The 13,177-nt window shown below is 51.0% G+C and overlaps 1 protein-coding gene across 4 annotated transcripts in view; it reads left to right on the forward strand.

Annotated features, from left to right (window-relative positions):
- The first annotated feature begins 399 nt into the window (after positions 1-399).
- PLEKHO1 (pleckstrin homology domain containing O1) overlaps positions 400-13,177 on the forward strand; it is a 41,521-nt gene continuing 28,743 nt past the window's right edge. For 3 of the 4 annotated variants that reach the window (XR_003997714.1, XR_003997713.1, XM_030542570.1), the window contains exons 1-2: positions 1,041-1,240; positions 1,450-1,596. Coding sequence is in view for 2 of the 4 variants with exons in the window: in XM_030542570.1 (XP_030398430.1) it covers positions 1,169-1,240; positions 1,450-1,596 (219 nt within the window). In the remaining 2 variants the exon portion in view is untranslated. Of the gene's footprint in view, positions 668-1,040; positions 1,241-1,449; positions 1,597-13,177 lie in introns of those variants that run through there. The other variant, XM_030542571.1, reaches the window with a different exon arrangement.

Below are 13,177 nucleotides of genomic sequence, written 5' to 3' on the forward strand. Positions count from 1 at the left end.
TCTTTACCAGGCACTAGCCCTGGCGCAAATGCCCCCTCCCGTCCCCGAGGTGCCCCTCGCACCCACCCACCCTTAAAACCAACAGGAGGGAGGGAATTGCCCCCCGCCTTTGCTTAGACTTCAGCTACCGCAGCCCCGCTCTTGGCTGCAGCACCCCGGGGCGCCAGCCGCTGAGCCAGCGCGGGGTGCTCCCGGCTCCCAAGCTGGGACCAGGCAAAGCGTCTTGCTCTCCTGGGACATCTGACAATTCCCAGCCCTGCCCCCAGCCCCCCCCCCCCCCCCCCCAGCAGGGAGTCAGAGACAAAGGAGAAACCCCTTTGTGGGCTGCGATTCGCCCTTGATTCTCCACTCGGGGACGTCACACTCGCCTGGCTATAGATGGAGCTGTGGGGTCCGAGTCAGCCCTTCAGTGCCACCCCACGTGCCGGGCCGTGGAGGTGTGTGCGCGGCTGCTGTGAGCTACAAAGGGCCAGGAGACAGAGAGGGAGAGGAGGGACCCTGTGCAGCTCCCTTATACCCTCCCCCAGCAGCCAAGAACAGACACAACCCATCCAGCCTCATTGCTGGCAGGAGCGCCTCTCTGATCCCCCACCCCACACCCCTCCCCCTCTCCCCTCCAGCCTGATCACACTAAGGAATGATGAAAAAAAATAATTCTGCAAAAAGGGTGAGTTGGAACGGCTTCTTCTTCGGGGTGAGGGGTATTTGGGGGGGGTTTCTTTATTGTTCTGTTGAGACTTCCTCCCACCCCTCTTTGCAAAAAGAAAACTAAACAACGACAAAAAACCCCGACCCACCCCTTCTTCCTTTCTCTCCAGTTTCCCAGTCTCTTCAATTTGCCAGGAAATCCAGTCCTGTTGTGTAGTGTGAAAGAGGATGTAGGATCATGCGGTTTTCATTTTGATTGCAAGGAAGGCATGAAACACACATAACAGACATTGTGTATCTCTCTGTGTCTATCTCCCATATGGAAAGTCTCTGTGTAGTGTACCTATGGATTTATCTGAGTGCCTTTCGAGAGATGGCAAATAAAAACTGGGGCTTCCATTTCGCCCCCAGGAATAAATTCTTCATCAAAAGCTCAAATATGCAATTTGTACTGCAGTAAAAAAATCAATTAGTTGCAATTCCTCCCTCCCCGGTAGCAAATGCATGTTGGTTGAGATGGATGCAACATCACAGCGGTTCTTGTCTCATGCACAGAAGAGACAGAACTTGTGATTTTTGCTCCATGCCTTGGGTATTATTATTATTTTTGCTTCGTGTCTGCAGGGGGGGAATCTCTGCAGAGTGAAACTGGCAAAGTACCTAAGTCTCAGCATTGGTGGAGAGTCGGCAAGCTGGGGGTGAGGGGAGGACAAACTTGGAGAAAAAGGCAGGGTGAAGGATAGGGGAATAAAACCTCTAATAATCCCTTTTCTCTCTCTTCTCCCCCCCCCTTTGTGTCAGGGGCCACAGGATGGAAACCAGCAATCCATGCAGCCAGAGAAGGTCGGCTGGGTTCGGAAATTTTGCGGGAAAGGCATTTTTAGGGAAATCTGGAAAAACCGTTATGTGGTTTTGAAGGGAGATCAGCTTTATATCTCAGAGAAAGAGGTAGGATTTGTTTAATTTGCCTCTCCTCCCCCATCCCCCACCCTCCCTTTGCCTTTCAAAAGCAAATTGTGCGGCCAAAGTGTTTATCCAACTCCCCTTGGAAACCCGGGAGTCTCCATCCGTGGTGTTTATTAACCATCTTGTAATTTGCTAGCTGGAGAGTTTCTGTGGGGAATTCTCTTTTCTCTGTCTGGCTCTGCATTGTCAGCTCAAACGAGACCTGGGCTGGGTTTGTGTGTCGATTCTAACAACAACAACTGCCACAACGGTGCCCTGAAGTCTCCCAGAGAGGACTGGCGAGGAGACATTTTTCCAGCGTCCCAATACATGAAACAATTTGCTTGGCATCTCTCCTTTCCCCATAGTCATGTATTTCCTTATGTCTGCCCTCTGTTATCGAGTTCCACAATGGCTTGGCTTGCAGCCTCGCGCCCCGATTGTTTTCCAAATGGAAATAACAGTGGGGTTAGGATGCCAGACCGACCGATTTACAAGTGGGGGTTTTAGGTTCCAAGCCCAGTAAGTCCCTTATCACTCAGATGTTTTTCCAAAGCAAGGGGCACAAGGAAAGTTTAACCACTGCTTTGGCATCCTGTTAGCGCAGAGGGTAGGCAAAGCGCCCCTGTCTCAGTTCCAACAATCTGAGGGGTTGGGGTTTAATGTATTGGATTTAATTAGATGTGGCTTTCTGAGCACAGGTATTGCAATCTGTGACTGTCCTGGTCTAGCTGATGGTGGCTCATCCCTTCCCTGTTTCACAGATGTTGGGATCTGTAAATCCACCCAACTGGGGTTTTTGTTTGTTTGTTTTAAACCAGATGGATCTTTCAAAACAAAATCTTGGTGTTAATTGGTGCCACGTGTACAAGAAGCGAGGAGGGTGTCAGTGTCCGGACTGGGGTTACAGGTGTGAATGAGGATGCAAAGATAGGCCAGGATGTAGATAACCAACCAAATCCCTCGGCCAGGGGTGCTGGAACAATTTGTATAGTGGGGGTGCTGAGAGCCATTGAACCCTGTATATGATGGAATCCACTTCAAGCCATGGGTGCAAAATCATCCCCTGCACCCTTAGTTCCAGCACGTATGCCCTTGGCCCCATCTCGCAGCACAGTTCAGACCAGCAACGCTTACTCATGTGTGTACCGCCAAGGGCAGGTCCCACTGCCTGTATGTCTGGTTAACATCGCCCAGGATATCGAATAAAGAGGAAGAGAAACAACAGGGCCCAGAGAGAGAAGGATCCTTTGGCAAAGAGGCTGACATCATTGAGCATGGCAGAGCATGTATGGATCTGAGTTTATTGCAATGGAGAGATGATTGGAGAACAACAAACTGGGGGGCGGCTGGTCTGAGCTTCCCATCTATCAGCTTTTCACAACTCACTCCAAACGTGCTCTCGATGGCCACAGAAACAGGGCATGGCTGAGGCTTATTCCTTGGAAACTAAATTATGTCTGGGAACTAGGGGATCAGCACATTAGAAATGCATAGACAGTGAGAAAATAGACAGAGAGGTAGATTAGTTACTGTGTCAAGATACTCTAGATGGAAAGACTGATACTGATCATGTGCTGTACGAACAGACAGACAGATATGCAGATATGGAGACATAGATAGATCATTGCATTAAATGGTTGAGAGAATGTTTCCCTTTTCACTGCCCAGCATCCAACCATTGCATGTGAACTGCTCTTCTGCATGGGGGCCCTGATTCAGGAAAGCACGTAACCACACGCTTAACTTTTATCAACTTCTTCAACTCAGTTGACTTGGATGGAATTTAAGCACGTGCTTCCGTGTTTTCCTGAATCAGGGCCTAGAAGAGAAATTCACTTTGCTGCACATAGGCCAAAGGGGCGCTGTTTGCTCCCCCCGAATACCGTGAGCCATCCCATCGGTGCAGGTAGGCAGGGGCTGGGAATAGCTTGTATTATTGGCAGACAATAATGGTCAATTTACAGCGAGCTGCAGGGATCATGCCGAAACACCCAGGCAGATGTTTAATGGCGCTGGCAGGATGCTTTATGATTCTCCGAGCAGCTGCGGTAACATCACCGGGACTGCTCACGAATTTCCTCATTTGTAGCAGTCTAAGTGGTGGAGCTGAGTTTGTGCATTTCCAGGCAGAAGGGCAGAAAGCCATGATTCAGGAGCGAGGACGGAGAGCTGGGGAGGGCTCGCCCATCAGATTGTGCAGAATCAGAAATGTCTGGTGAAATCCTGGCTCTTTCAAAACTAATGGCAAGCCCCCCATGGCCTTCCCTGGGGCCAGGGTTTCACCCTAGCATGCTAGCCCTGGTGTGGGAGGAAGAAGCCTCCCCAGGGGTGACCTGAATGTAACCCATATTGCATAACCTTCCTGAGTCTGCAGGGAAAGACTGAAATAGCCAGGAGCTGAGAGGCCCCAGTGCACAGCCTTGTTCTTGTGAGCTTTGTGGCAGCTGTCCTGTCTGTGAGCCCACTGTGTGGGAGAGGAATCCCCCTTCCCCACGCCCATTGATTGCAATGGGGTCTGGGTTTTTCCCTGTGTCTAGAACTTCCATAGCAGGCAGAGTTCCCCGCTTCCAACTTCCCCCATCCCGTGCATGCCCCTGGAGCACTGGGGGCAAATAGATGGATCATCTGGTTAGCGACCTACTGCTGGATTGGTCAAGGATTAATGTAAAGGCCCTGCCCGGCCTCTGGCATTGACATCTGAGTAGCCCAGGGCCAGGAATAGTAGCGCTGGATGGGGTTGGGTGAGGAGCTAAGGGGCAGGCTCTAAGAAGAGGTTGAGGAGCTGCTGGCGGGCGGCTCCCGTCCGTGTCTTTGTGTGGTAGACAGGCCCAAGACTCTGCCACGCGGGGATGGGGGGGCCATGCAAAGTCCCTGGGCATAGCGGAGTAACTTGTGCGTCTGTCTGAGAACTCACAAGTTTGTGTCAGTGTCTCAGTGCATAGTGTGTGTGTCCGTGTCAGCGAACATGAACGTAAGGAGAAGTACCACATCTATCCAGCGCCCATCACCATAGTATTGGTGTGCCCTGGGCAGATGTTTAAATGAGGAATAGGCATGTGAACAGTCATGTGAGTGCCAGTTTCTAAATGAGTAATGTGTATCCGTGTCAGTGACCAGGCATATATCCAATAGTAGGGAACAACAAGGCGTGTGTCACAAGAAGCAATGTGTGTGAACGAACATGTGCATTTGGGTATGAACAATGTGCGTTAGAGAACATGTATGTGTCTACCTGGAAGAATAACTTGTTTGTGGATATATGTGTCTTAAAGGGGTAACATCTGGCTGTGTATGTCAGCATCAAAATGAATAATTTGTCTCTGTGAACGTGTGTGTGTGTTTGCGTGAATGAGGAATGGGCACATGCAGGTGGGATATGTCTCTGTGAGTCTCAACATATGAATGAACATGTGTAGGGTGGAGCAATTCTCCCTCATGTGACATTCTGCGGACAAACAAGCAACATCTGTGTGTTCTGCCTGTGTGCATGTGGTGCATTTGTGTGTGGTGCATTGCACGTGCGTAAAATGGTTTTTCTCTGGACTTCCAGAGATAACACACTTTTTAAACCAGATCTTGTGCCGTTTAGGATCTGACTCCGCTGTTGCTCTCTTTTGGCCGCGGTTGGCCTTTGGATCTCTGGACATTCTTGAGCACAAATGTGAACTCACAAGAATGGATGGGAGGACGTTTCTGGCTGCATTTCCACCCCCTCCAAGCAGCAGGCTTGTAGCCAGTCCCCCATTCATCTCCTCCCTGAACCATGGGTCTCCCTCTATGCTGGCCATCCTGTGCATGCTCGCTTTCATGGAAGCAGGTGCCTGCAGCACCTACAAATAGATTAATAAATCTGGGTTGGTCGAGCAGAGCAGAACGCAGCCTCTTTTGTTTTTTCACACACCGGATTACGCCCAGTGGAGGAAATGGAGCCACTGCTGTGCATTCCTGCTGAGTTGAGATAGCTTTCCACTGACAACACTCGGCTACTAGGAAGGCCAACAGGCAACCCTGGTGAGGAGAAGGGAGACAATGCAGCTGAGGAGGGATCGGAAGAGCAGGCCCCTCAAGGAGATGTGAGCGGGGATAGCTTGTAGAGGTTGCCTAGACATTGGGGTCTGTTACAGTATTGCTCCATTAAAGGCAGCTATGTGGATTTGCGCCAGCCAAGGACCTGGGTCTCGTGCTCTTAGATCTCATATTAACTAGGAAGTGAACCTTGATGTTGCCTGTCAATTTCTGTAAAATGGGGAGAATGACACTGACCTCCTTTGTAAAGGGCTGTAAGATCTCCTGAGGAAAAGTGCTGGGTAAGGACAAGGGATTATTATTTAGGGGCCCACATCGGAGCTGGGCTCTTCTGAAATCTGAACCCCATTATGGGTTGAAACCCCTGGCCCTAGTGTATTGAGTTCTGTCAAGAAGAAATGAGAACAGTGCAAGACTTCTGCCTCTAGTGCCCCCTTTAATAAAGCCACGCACCTTTTGCTGGTTCATTGGCACACCAAACGCTAGCAGGGGCCGAAGGCTTTGTGTATCCTATTGCCTCGACCTAACACACAAATCTTTAGCCAGTGCTGCAAATTGGTCCCATAAACTATGCAAAACCTTTGTTATTTTGCATTTGGTCGGTGGCCAGAAAGTTCCCAGTAACAAAACACAGGCTGGTTGGAGTTGATTTCTGGTAAGTGGCAAGGCATTTTGCATTTCTTTCCCCTATCCCCCTCCCCGAACCCACCTTTCTGGTAATTGTTCTCTTCTTTCTAGCACTGCTTTGTTATTGACTTACACTCGGGAATAACAGTCAGACTAACACAGCACAGAGCTGGGCTCCTACCACTTCCTGCCAGGAAGCCCACGGCCATCAAGAATGGACTCCGTGCTAACAAGATGTTAATGAGGAAGTGCTTTTCTGGTGGGCTTCCTGAAGCCGCTAATGACAGCCTTGCCTCAGCAAGCACAAGAGCCCTCAAAAAGTTGGCTGTGCTCTTGGCTAGTGTTTGCTGCAGCACGTCTGAATGCTGGTGAGCTGCATGTGCTGCCTGGGAGGTGTGTGTTGTGTACGTGGTGGTGCTGCTTGTGTGTGTGTTTGGAACAGCACAGGCTGGAGAGCCCATCCGGGCCAGAGCCCGACCCACTTTGAAGCACTAGGTTGCGGTGCTGCTCAGGTTTGGTCCGGCCCATTCAGGACAGTGGGGTGGCTGGGCCAAACCTGAGTGACTGGTGGTGTGACCTGGCACGTGGGGTTGCAGCTGTGCTCTTTAACTGGCACTCGGCAGCCCCTGTTGTGTAGCGTGTGTTGACTCTGTGCACTGTGTGTGCGTGGTGGCGCTGCTGCTTTTGAAGAGTGGGCTTGTTGTGTGTGTTTGGAGGAATGTGCCCATTGTGGGAGCGGTGCCGTGTCTCCTCGGGCGTGGCGTGAGTGTACCTTGTAGTGTTGGTGTATGCTCACGGGTGTTGGCACGTGCATGGCAGACGTCCTGTGCACGTTTTGCATTGGAAGGCATTAGAGGTGACGCGTGTCGTGTGAGTGTGTACGGGTGTGACAGTTCTGAATGGGCCCACCTTTCACTCCCCACCAAGTCCTCTGGACCAGCATGACTGAGGTCAGCCCTGCTAGGTAATTAGCACGGGGGCTGGAAACTGTTCCCCCCTCCTGGACTATTCCTTATCCTACTCCCTCCCCGCCACCTCTCCATTCTCAGAGTCTAGTCCCTTCCCCTCTATCAACCCCTCTGCTGTGCCCTCTGTAACAGATCCCACACTCTATCCTGTCTGCACCTCCCACCCTCCCGTCTCCTCCCTAGGGACAGGGCTAGAGAACCCAGCCTCTACCTAACCTGCTCAGCAAACAGTTTCCTCTGGGTTTGCTACACTGAAGTCCTGTCTCCACCCTAATGCTGCTGCTCAAAAAGTCATCAGAGCGGGAAAACGTATGGGACTTCCCCACAGAGGGGACATGCCAAGAGCAGCCCAGGGTAGATGTGCATGGCAGAGCCTTGTTCGTGCCCTAAGGGACACCTGATGGTGGTCCCAGGCCCCAGCATTGGTGGGGATGATGTAGGAGACCTGAGTAGCAGATCCGGGAGTGAGGGCTGGCGTAGAACCTCGGGAAGGGGGCACCGTGTCCTATTCAGGGAAGACTGCAGACAGCGTGGCATCATCCTGGCAGAAACGGTAGCTGGCATCCCCGCTCGCGTAGGTTGCATGGAGCAGCAGTTACGAGAGCATGAATCTGCACAAATATCATTCATTTGCTGGCGAAAGGTACCGGCCCGAAGGCTGCTCTGTTCACAGCCGGTACGGTGTTAGCAAACCCTCCACAACGACTCCTCCCTGCAAGAAGGGAGCTCTAAGCTAGGAGGCAGTGTAGCCTCATTGATAACAGCAGGGCCTCTGGAGACCTGGGTTCTCTTCCAGCCTCTGCTGCTGACCTGCTGGGTGATCTTAAGCAAACCACTTCCCTGCTCTGTGCCTCAGTTTCCCTCTTGTCTGTCTCAAGTGTAAGCTGCATTTGGGGCTTCGTGTAGTTGAGTGCCAGGCCCTCTAGATTTAGTTCACTTGACAGTTGCCCCCAGCAGCCTTTGAGAACAGGTTTTTTGCTTCCTTGTCCCAAGTTTCTGCCCAACAAGGCCTGGGCCAGGTAGTTAGATCCCTGTACCCCTTTGCCCAGCCGGGGATATTATCTCCCGCTGCACTATAGGGCTGACTCTGCAGTGCTCAGGGGCAGCGGGAGGAAATGAGAAGGGTGTGGAATGCGGGGAGTGTGTGTGTGTATGAGGAATGGGGAGGATTTGACCCACTGCCGGAGTTTTAATAACGCATGAGTGATGGTTTCAGCAAAATACCACCTGCTAGCAGCAAACCAAATTACCACGTGTGGACTCTCTATTCTGCCGACAAGGGCCAGATCTGGACTTCAGTGCCCTAAACGCCCCTGGTCTGACCGGGAGAGGATTCCACTAGGGCAGGCCCAGCACAGGACTCCATCACACACCCTGGCAAGGGCGGGGGGGGGGAAGGATGCAGCACCGCAGCCCGTGTGGCAGAGCCTGCTGTAACTCAGGCAGGCTCCCAGGGAGGAGGGGGGACTCTCTGATCCCCAGAGCAGCCCAGGGGCAGGAGCCAGTAAAGGCGGCTTGAAGCCCTCCCTTCCCCTGGATTGTGAGTGCTGTGCCGTCTTCCTTTAGAGGGAAGGCACAGAATCTCATCCTGTGTCCTAAAGCTGCACCAAGGAGATGCGGATTTGCCTTTAGGGGATGGGGGATGGACTCCCTCCACCAGATGCCAGTTTAGGGCAGGTTGGTATGTGCAGTATCCCATCTATCACAGCTGGGGTGGCAATGCTGCCTAGTGGATAGGGACGCAATCACTACACGAGGACTCAAAAGCTCTGGGTTCTATTCCCAGCTCCCCTACTGACCTTGGACAAGTGTGCTCTGCGCCTCACTTTCCACTTTGTCAGTCTTTTCTGCTTAGATTATAAACTCTCCCAGACCAGATTTTTAAAGGGATTTAGGCACCTAAAGATAGAGTCAGGTGCCTAAACCCCTTTAAGGGTCTGGTCCTATGTCTCTGCACAGCCCCCAGCTCATTGGCGCCTGCACCTCGGCTGGGCTCTCTAGAAGCTCCTGTAATATAAATCCTCATCCTCGTTAGTGGATGCTCCATTCATGGAACACTCCCCCACCCTCCAGCCCTCATTATTTGTTATTTCAGTGCTTGTGAAAGGTGCCCGATTGATCCCTTGGAGAAGGAATCCCTTCGTATGCACAGAGCAGGGGAGCAAGCTTCCCCATTCGCACCTTGGCCTTACTACGGGGATGGCCCGCATGGAGGGGGGGGCCTTGACAGCAAGCTGAAGGCGTGATTTCCCGCTGGAGGAGACACCCCCGGGCTAGCCCTGGCGGTGGGACAAGCTAGCCACCCTGATTTGGTCCTCATCCCAGACGCTAGGCACACACTCAGGGCACTTAGCCTGTCCCGCCCCTTCTGTACCACTCTCTTTCTGGTGCGAGTAGGCCTGCTTGAGATGAGAATCACCCCCCCAGCTCAAAGCATAGACATACCCTGTGCGACCTGTGCGCTAAGCTGAGACCCACCAACTCATTACACCCAACAGCTGTTAGATAGGAGTGATTGCCAGCCCGTCCCAACCAGGACCAGATGGGAACCAATGACCCCCAACCAAAATCCCATTCCCAGTTCCCTGAGCCATTCAGCTTCTGGGTTGCTACAGTGTGGGATGCCACGGAGAACCCTAGCATAGGTGGGTCTGAAAAATTCCTCTCTCCCTGCTGCTGACATGGGTCTTTGCAAATGCCCTGCTGGGCTGAGTGTGATCTTGGAAACGACCTTTGCTGACAAGGAACGTGCAAGAAAGAGAAATAGCCGAGCCAAGGGAGAAAGCGGGACTGGGAGAGGAGGAGACAGGGAAAGATGCAAGATATGCAGAGCCTTCAGCTGCATGATGCTTGCACTTCACAGCCCTAAACCGTGCACCTAGGGACTGCTCTGTCAGCAAAGAGCTTCCAGCTGTTTAGCCTAGTGCAGATGCTGGCCTGTGAGGGCTGATAGCTGTGCTTAATTTGTGCCGAGGCTTGCCAGGGCTGGCACCTCTAGGCTTGGCAGTGCATAGCCCGGGCACCTCTTTCATTACAAATTAAGCACTGGCTGATACCACCCCTACAGTCTGTTCAGACCCTTCCCTCAGGGCGCAGTTTGATTTTCCAAAGGAAAAGCTCACAAAGTAACAACAAAACAAAGGTATTCCTCCCCCAGCGGAGCACAGCAGGCTGTCCTCAGAACCCCCTTACTCCTTGTGGCTCTCCTCATCTGAGCAGCTTGACCTGTCTGAAGCAAGAGGGTTGTTCGTAGTGATGGGAGCACCTGAGCGCTCCCAAGTGGGAATGGATCCAATGTGGTGATCTGAGGCAAACTGTCTTTCAAGGGGTTGTATCCTGCCTTCCTGACTCCCCTGTGGAGTTTCCACTTGATGCAGCATTCTCTTTCACAGTCCCCTGAGAGGTAGGGCAGTGTCATTCTCCCCATTGTACAGATGGGGGAACTGAGGCATGAAGGAATTACATGACGTGCTGAGAATCACCGTGGCACCATGTACCCAGGACTCCTGAGCTAATGTAACTCTGGATTTCTCATTAGTAAAGAGACTTTTTAGAGGCCCACTAAGCTCTTGAACTCATTTAGATCATGTGGCTGGGGGTTCCAAAGGAAAATTTTGGATTTTGTTAAAAAAAATTCCTTTGATCGGTTTCCAGCAGGATTGCCTTTTGGTTGCACTGAGCAGCTCCTTCGTCTTATCAGAAAGGGTCAATTGAAGCATGTGATCTACTTTCTCTGTCCCGCTCCTTGTTCTGCAGGCCTTTATCAGGGATATGTAAATCTAAAGAGGCACTGGGCTTCTTTCAGACCTGCTGTCTTTTGAAAGAGATGTGAAAAACCCAGGACACGTGGGATCCTAGATCCCGGGGGTCATTGTAGTCACTAGGGCATTTTTCACAAGAGCTGGTGTGTCCTAGCCAAACTGTAATTCAAGGGGTTTACATTCTGTCTTCCTATATTCCCCCTGGAGTTTCGAATGGTGACAGTATTCATTTCACTTCCTGCCCGAAACTGCTGCATGGCGTTAAACAGCTCACATATTCCTCTGAAAGGGGCCTGCATTTCAGTGCTGGGGGAACATCTGGGACCCAAAGCACCAGATAAATATGAGGCTTAGTCTTCTGTTCTAAAGATATACTGTAGTCTCGTTATGTATATAGGGTAACTTAAATCATTCAGGGAGGCGGTGTGCCCTATGGGACAGGGCACTAAACTGGGACTCAGGGCTCCTGGGTTTTATTCCTGGCTCTGTCACTGGACTGCTGGGTGACTGTGGGCAAGTCATTGCCCCTCTCCGTGCCTCAGTTTCCCTATCTGATGCTATCACAGATTCCAAGGCCATTGTGATAATCTCATCTGATCTCATGTATAACACACGCCACAGAACTTCCCCAAAATAATTCCTAGAGCAGATCTTTTATATCAACCTCCTTGGTAAGCCACTTTGAAATCTACTAATGGAAAGTGCTAGATGAGAGTTATGGACTATTATTATTCATGTATTTTTTTCTGGTTATCCTCTGCTAGCAGGTAGGCGGGTAGCTCAATGCATAGGGTCCTACCAAATTCACAGTCCATTTCGGTCAATTTCGTAGTCATAGGATTTAAAAAATCAGAAATTTCATTATTTCTGATATTTAAATCTGAAATGTCATGGTGTTGTAACTCTGATCCAACTCTGAAGGCAGCAGAGCAGAAGTAAGGATGGCATGGGATGGTACTGCCACCCTTACTTCTGCACTGCTGCTGCCTTCAGAGATGGGCGCCCGGCCAGCAGCTGCCACTCTCCGGCTCCCCAGCCCTGAAGGCAGCACAGAAGTGAGGGTGGTAATACTGCGACCCCACGCATGCATCCGACAAAGTGGGTGTTCACTCACGAAAGCTCATGCTCCAAAAAGTCTGTTAGTCTATAAGGTGCCACAGGACTCTTTGCTGCTTTTACAGATCTAGACTAACACAGCTACCCCTCTGATACAATAACCCTGTGACATCTCCCTCCCGCAACCCTCTTTTTGGACCCCCAATTTGAAAAACGCTGGTCTCCCCTGTGAAATCTGTATAGTATAGGGTAAAAGTACACAAAAACCAGATTTCATGGTTCATGACACGTTTTTCACGATTGTGAATTTGATAGGGCCCTACAGATGCATAGTGCATTCACACGTCAGACAACTGAGCATCAAACTTACAGGTTGGATTAATGGCACAGCTGCTGTAAGGATAACATCGCTCTTCACTAGGTCATTTCATCACTGTATTGTTTACACTGGCTACCTCTCTGTCCACCTAATTGGATCTGCTTGGCAAAGGAAAAGAAAATCCTTAGCTACTTAAGCTGTTTTCCAAAGCTAAAAGGAGAAGCAGGGAAGCCTCTCGCCTTGGTACCAGTGAATTCTATTCTCAGCTCTGTGTGGCAGGGGCCGTCTTTTTGTTCTGTGTTTGTACCAGTCCCAGCAAGAGGGTCCTGGCCTATGGCTGGGACTCCCAGTGGCTATTATAATAAAATCACCATCATCTCAATGCATTGAGTTTTAGCTTTAAGAACCAGGGACTCCAATCAAGGACCAGGCCCACTCTAATAAGAATCCTGATATCTCATCAAGCACTTTCCATCAGCAGATCTCACAGCACTTTACAAAGGAGAGCTAATATTATTCTTCCCACGAGACAGATGTGGAAACTGACACACAGAAAGGTGAAGTGACGTGTATGAGGTGACAGAGCATTTACAGCCCAGATGTCAGACCTGTGACGGGTGTGGTAAGATGTTGATAGATGTTTGGCTGTGTGTGTGTGTTCCCTCTGTGTGCTGCCCCAGCCCTGCGCAGACAATTGGCATGGCAGACCTCGAGTGAACCACCCAATGACCACAAGATCCGTTAAGGGACGAAGGCAGCCAGCCAGGTTTATTGTCAACAAAGCACGGTACTAGTATCCCACAGACTGGACCATTAATACATGT

Source organism: Gopherus evgoodei, chromosome 24 (assembly GCF_007399415.2).
Source record: "Gopherus evgoodei ecotype Sinaloan lineage chromosome 24, rGopEvg1_v1.p, whole genome shotgun sequence".
NCBI lineage: Eukaryota > Metazoa > Chordata > Testudines > Testudinidae > Gopherus > Gopherus evgoodei.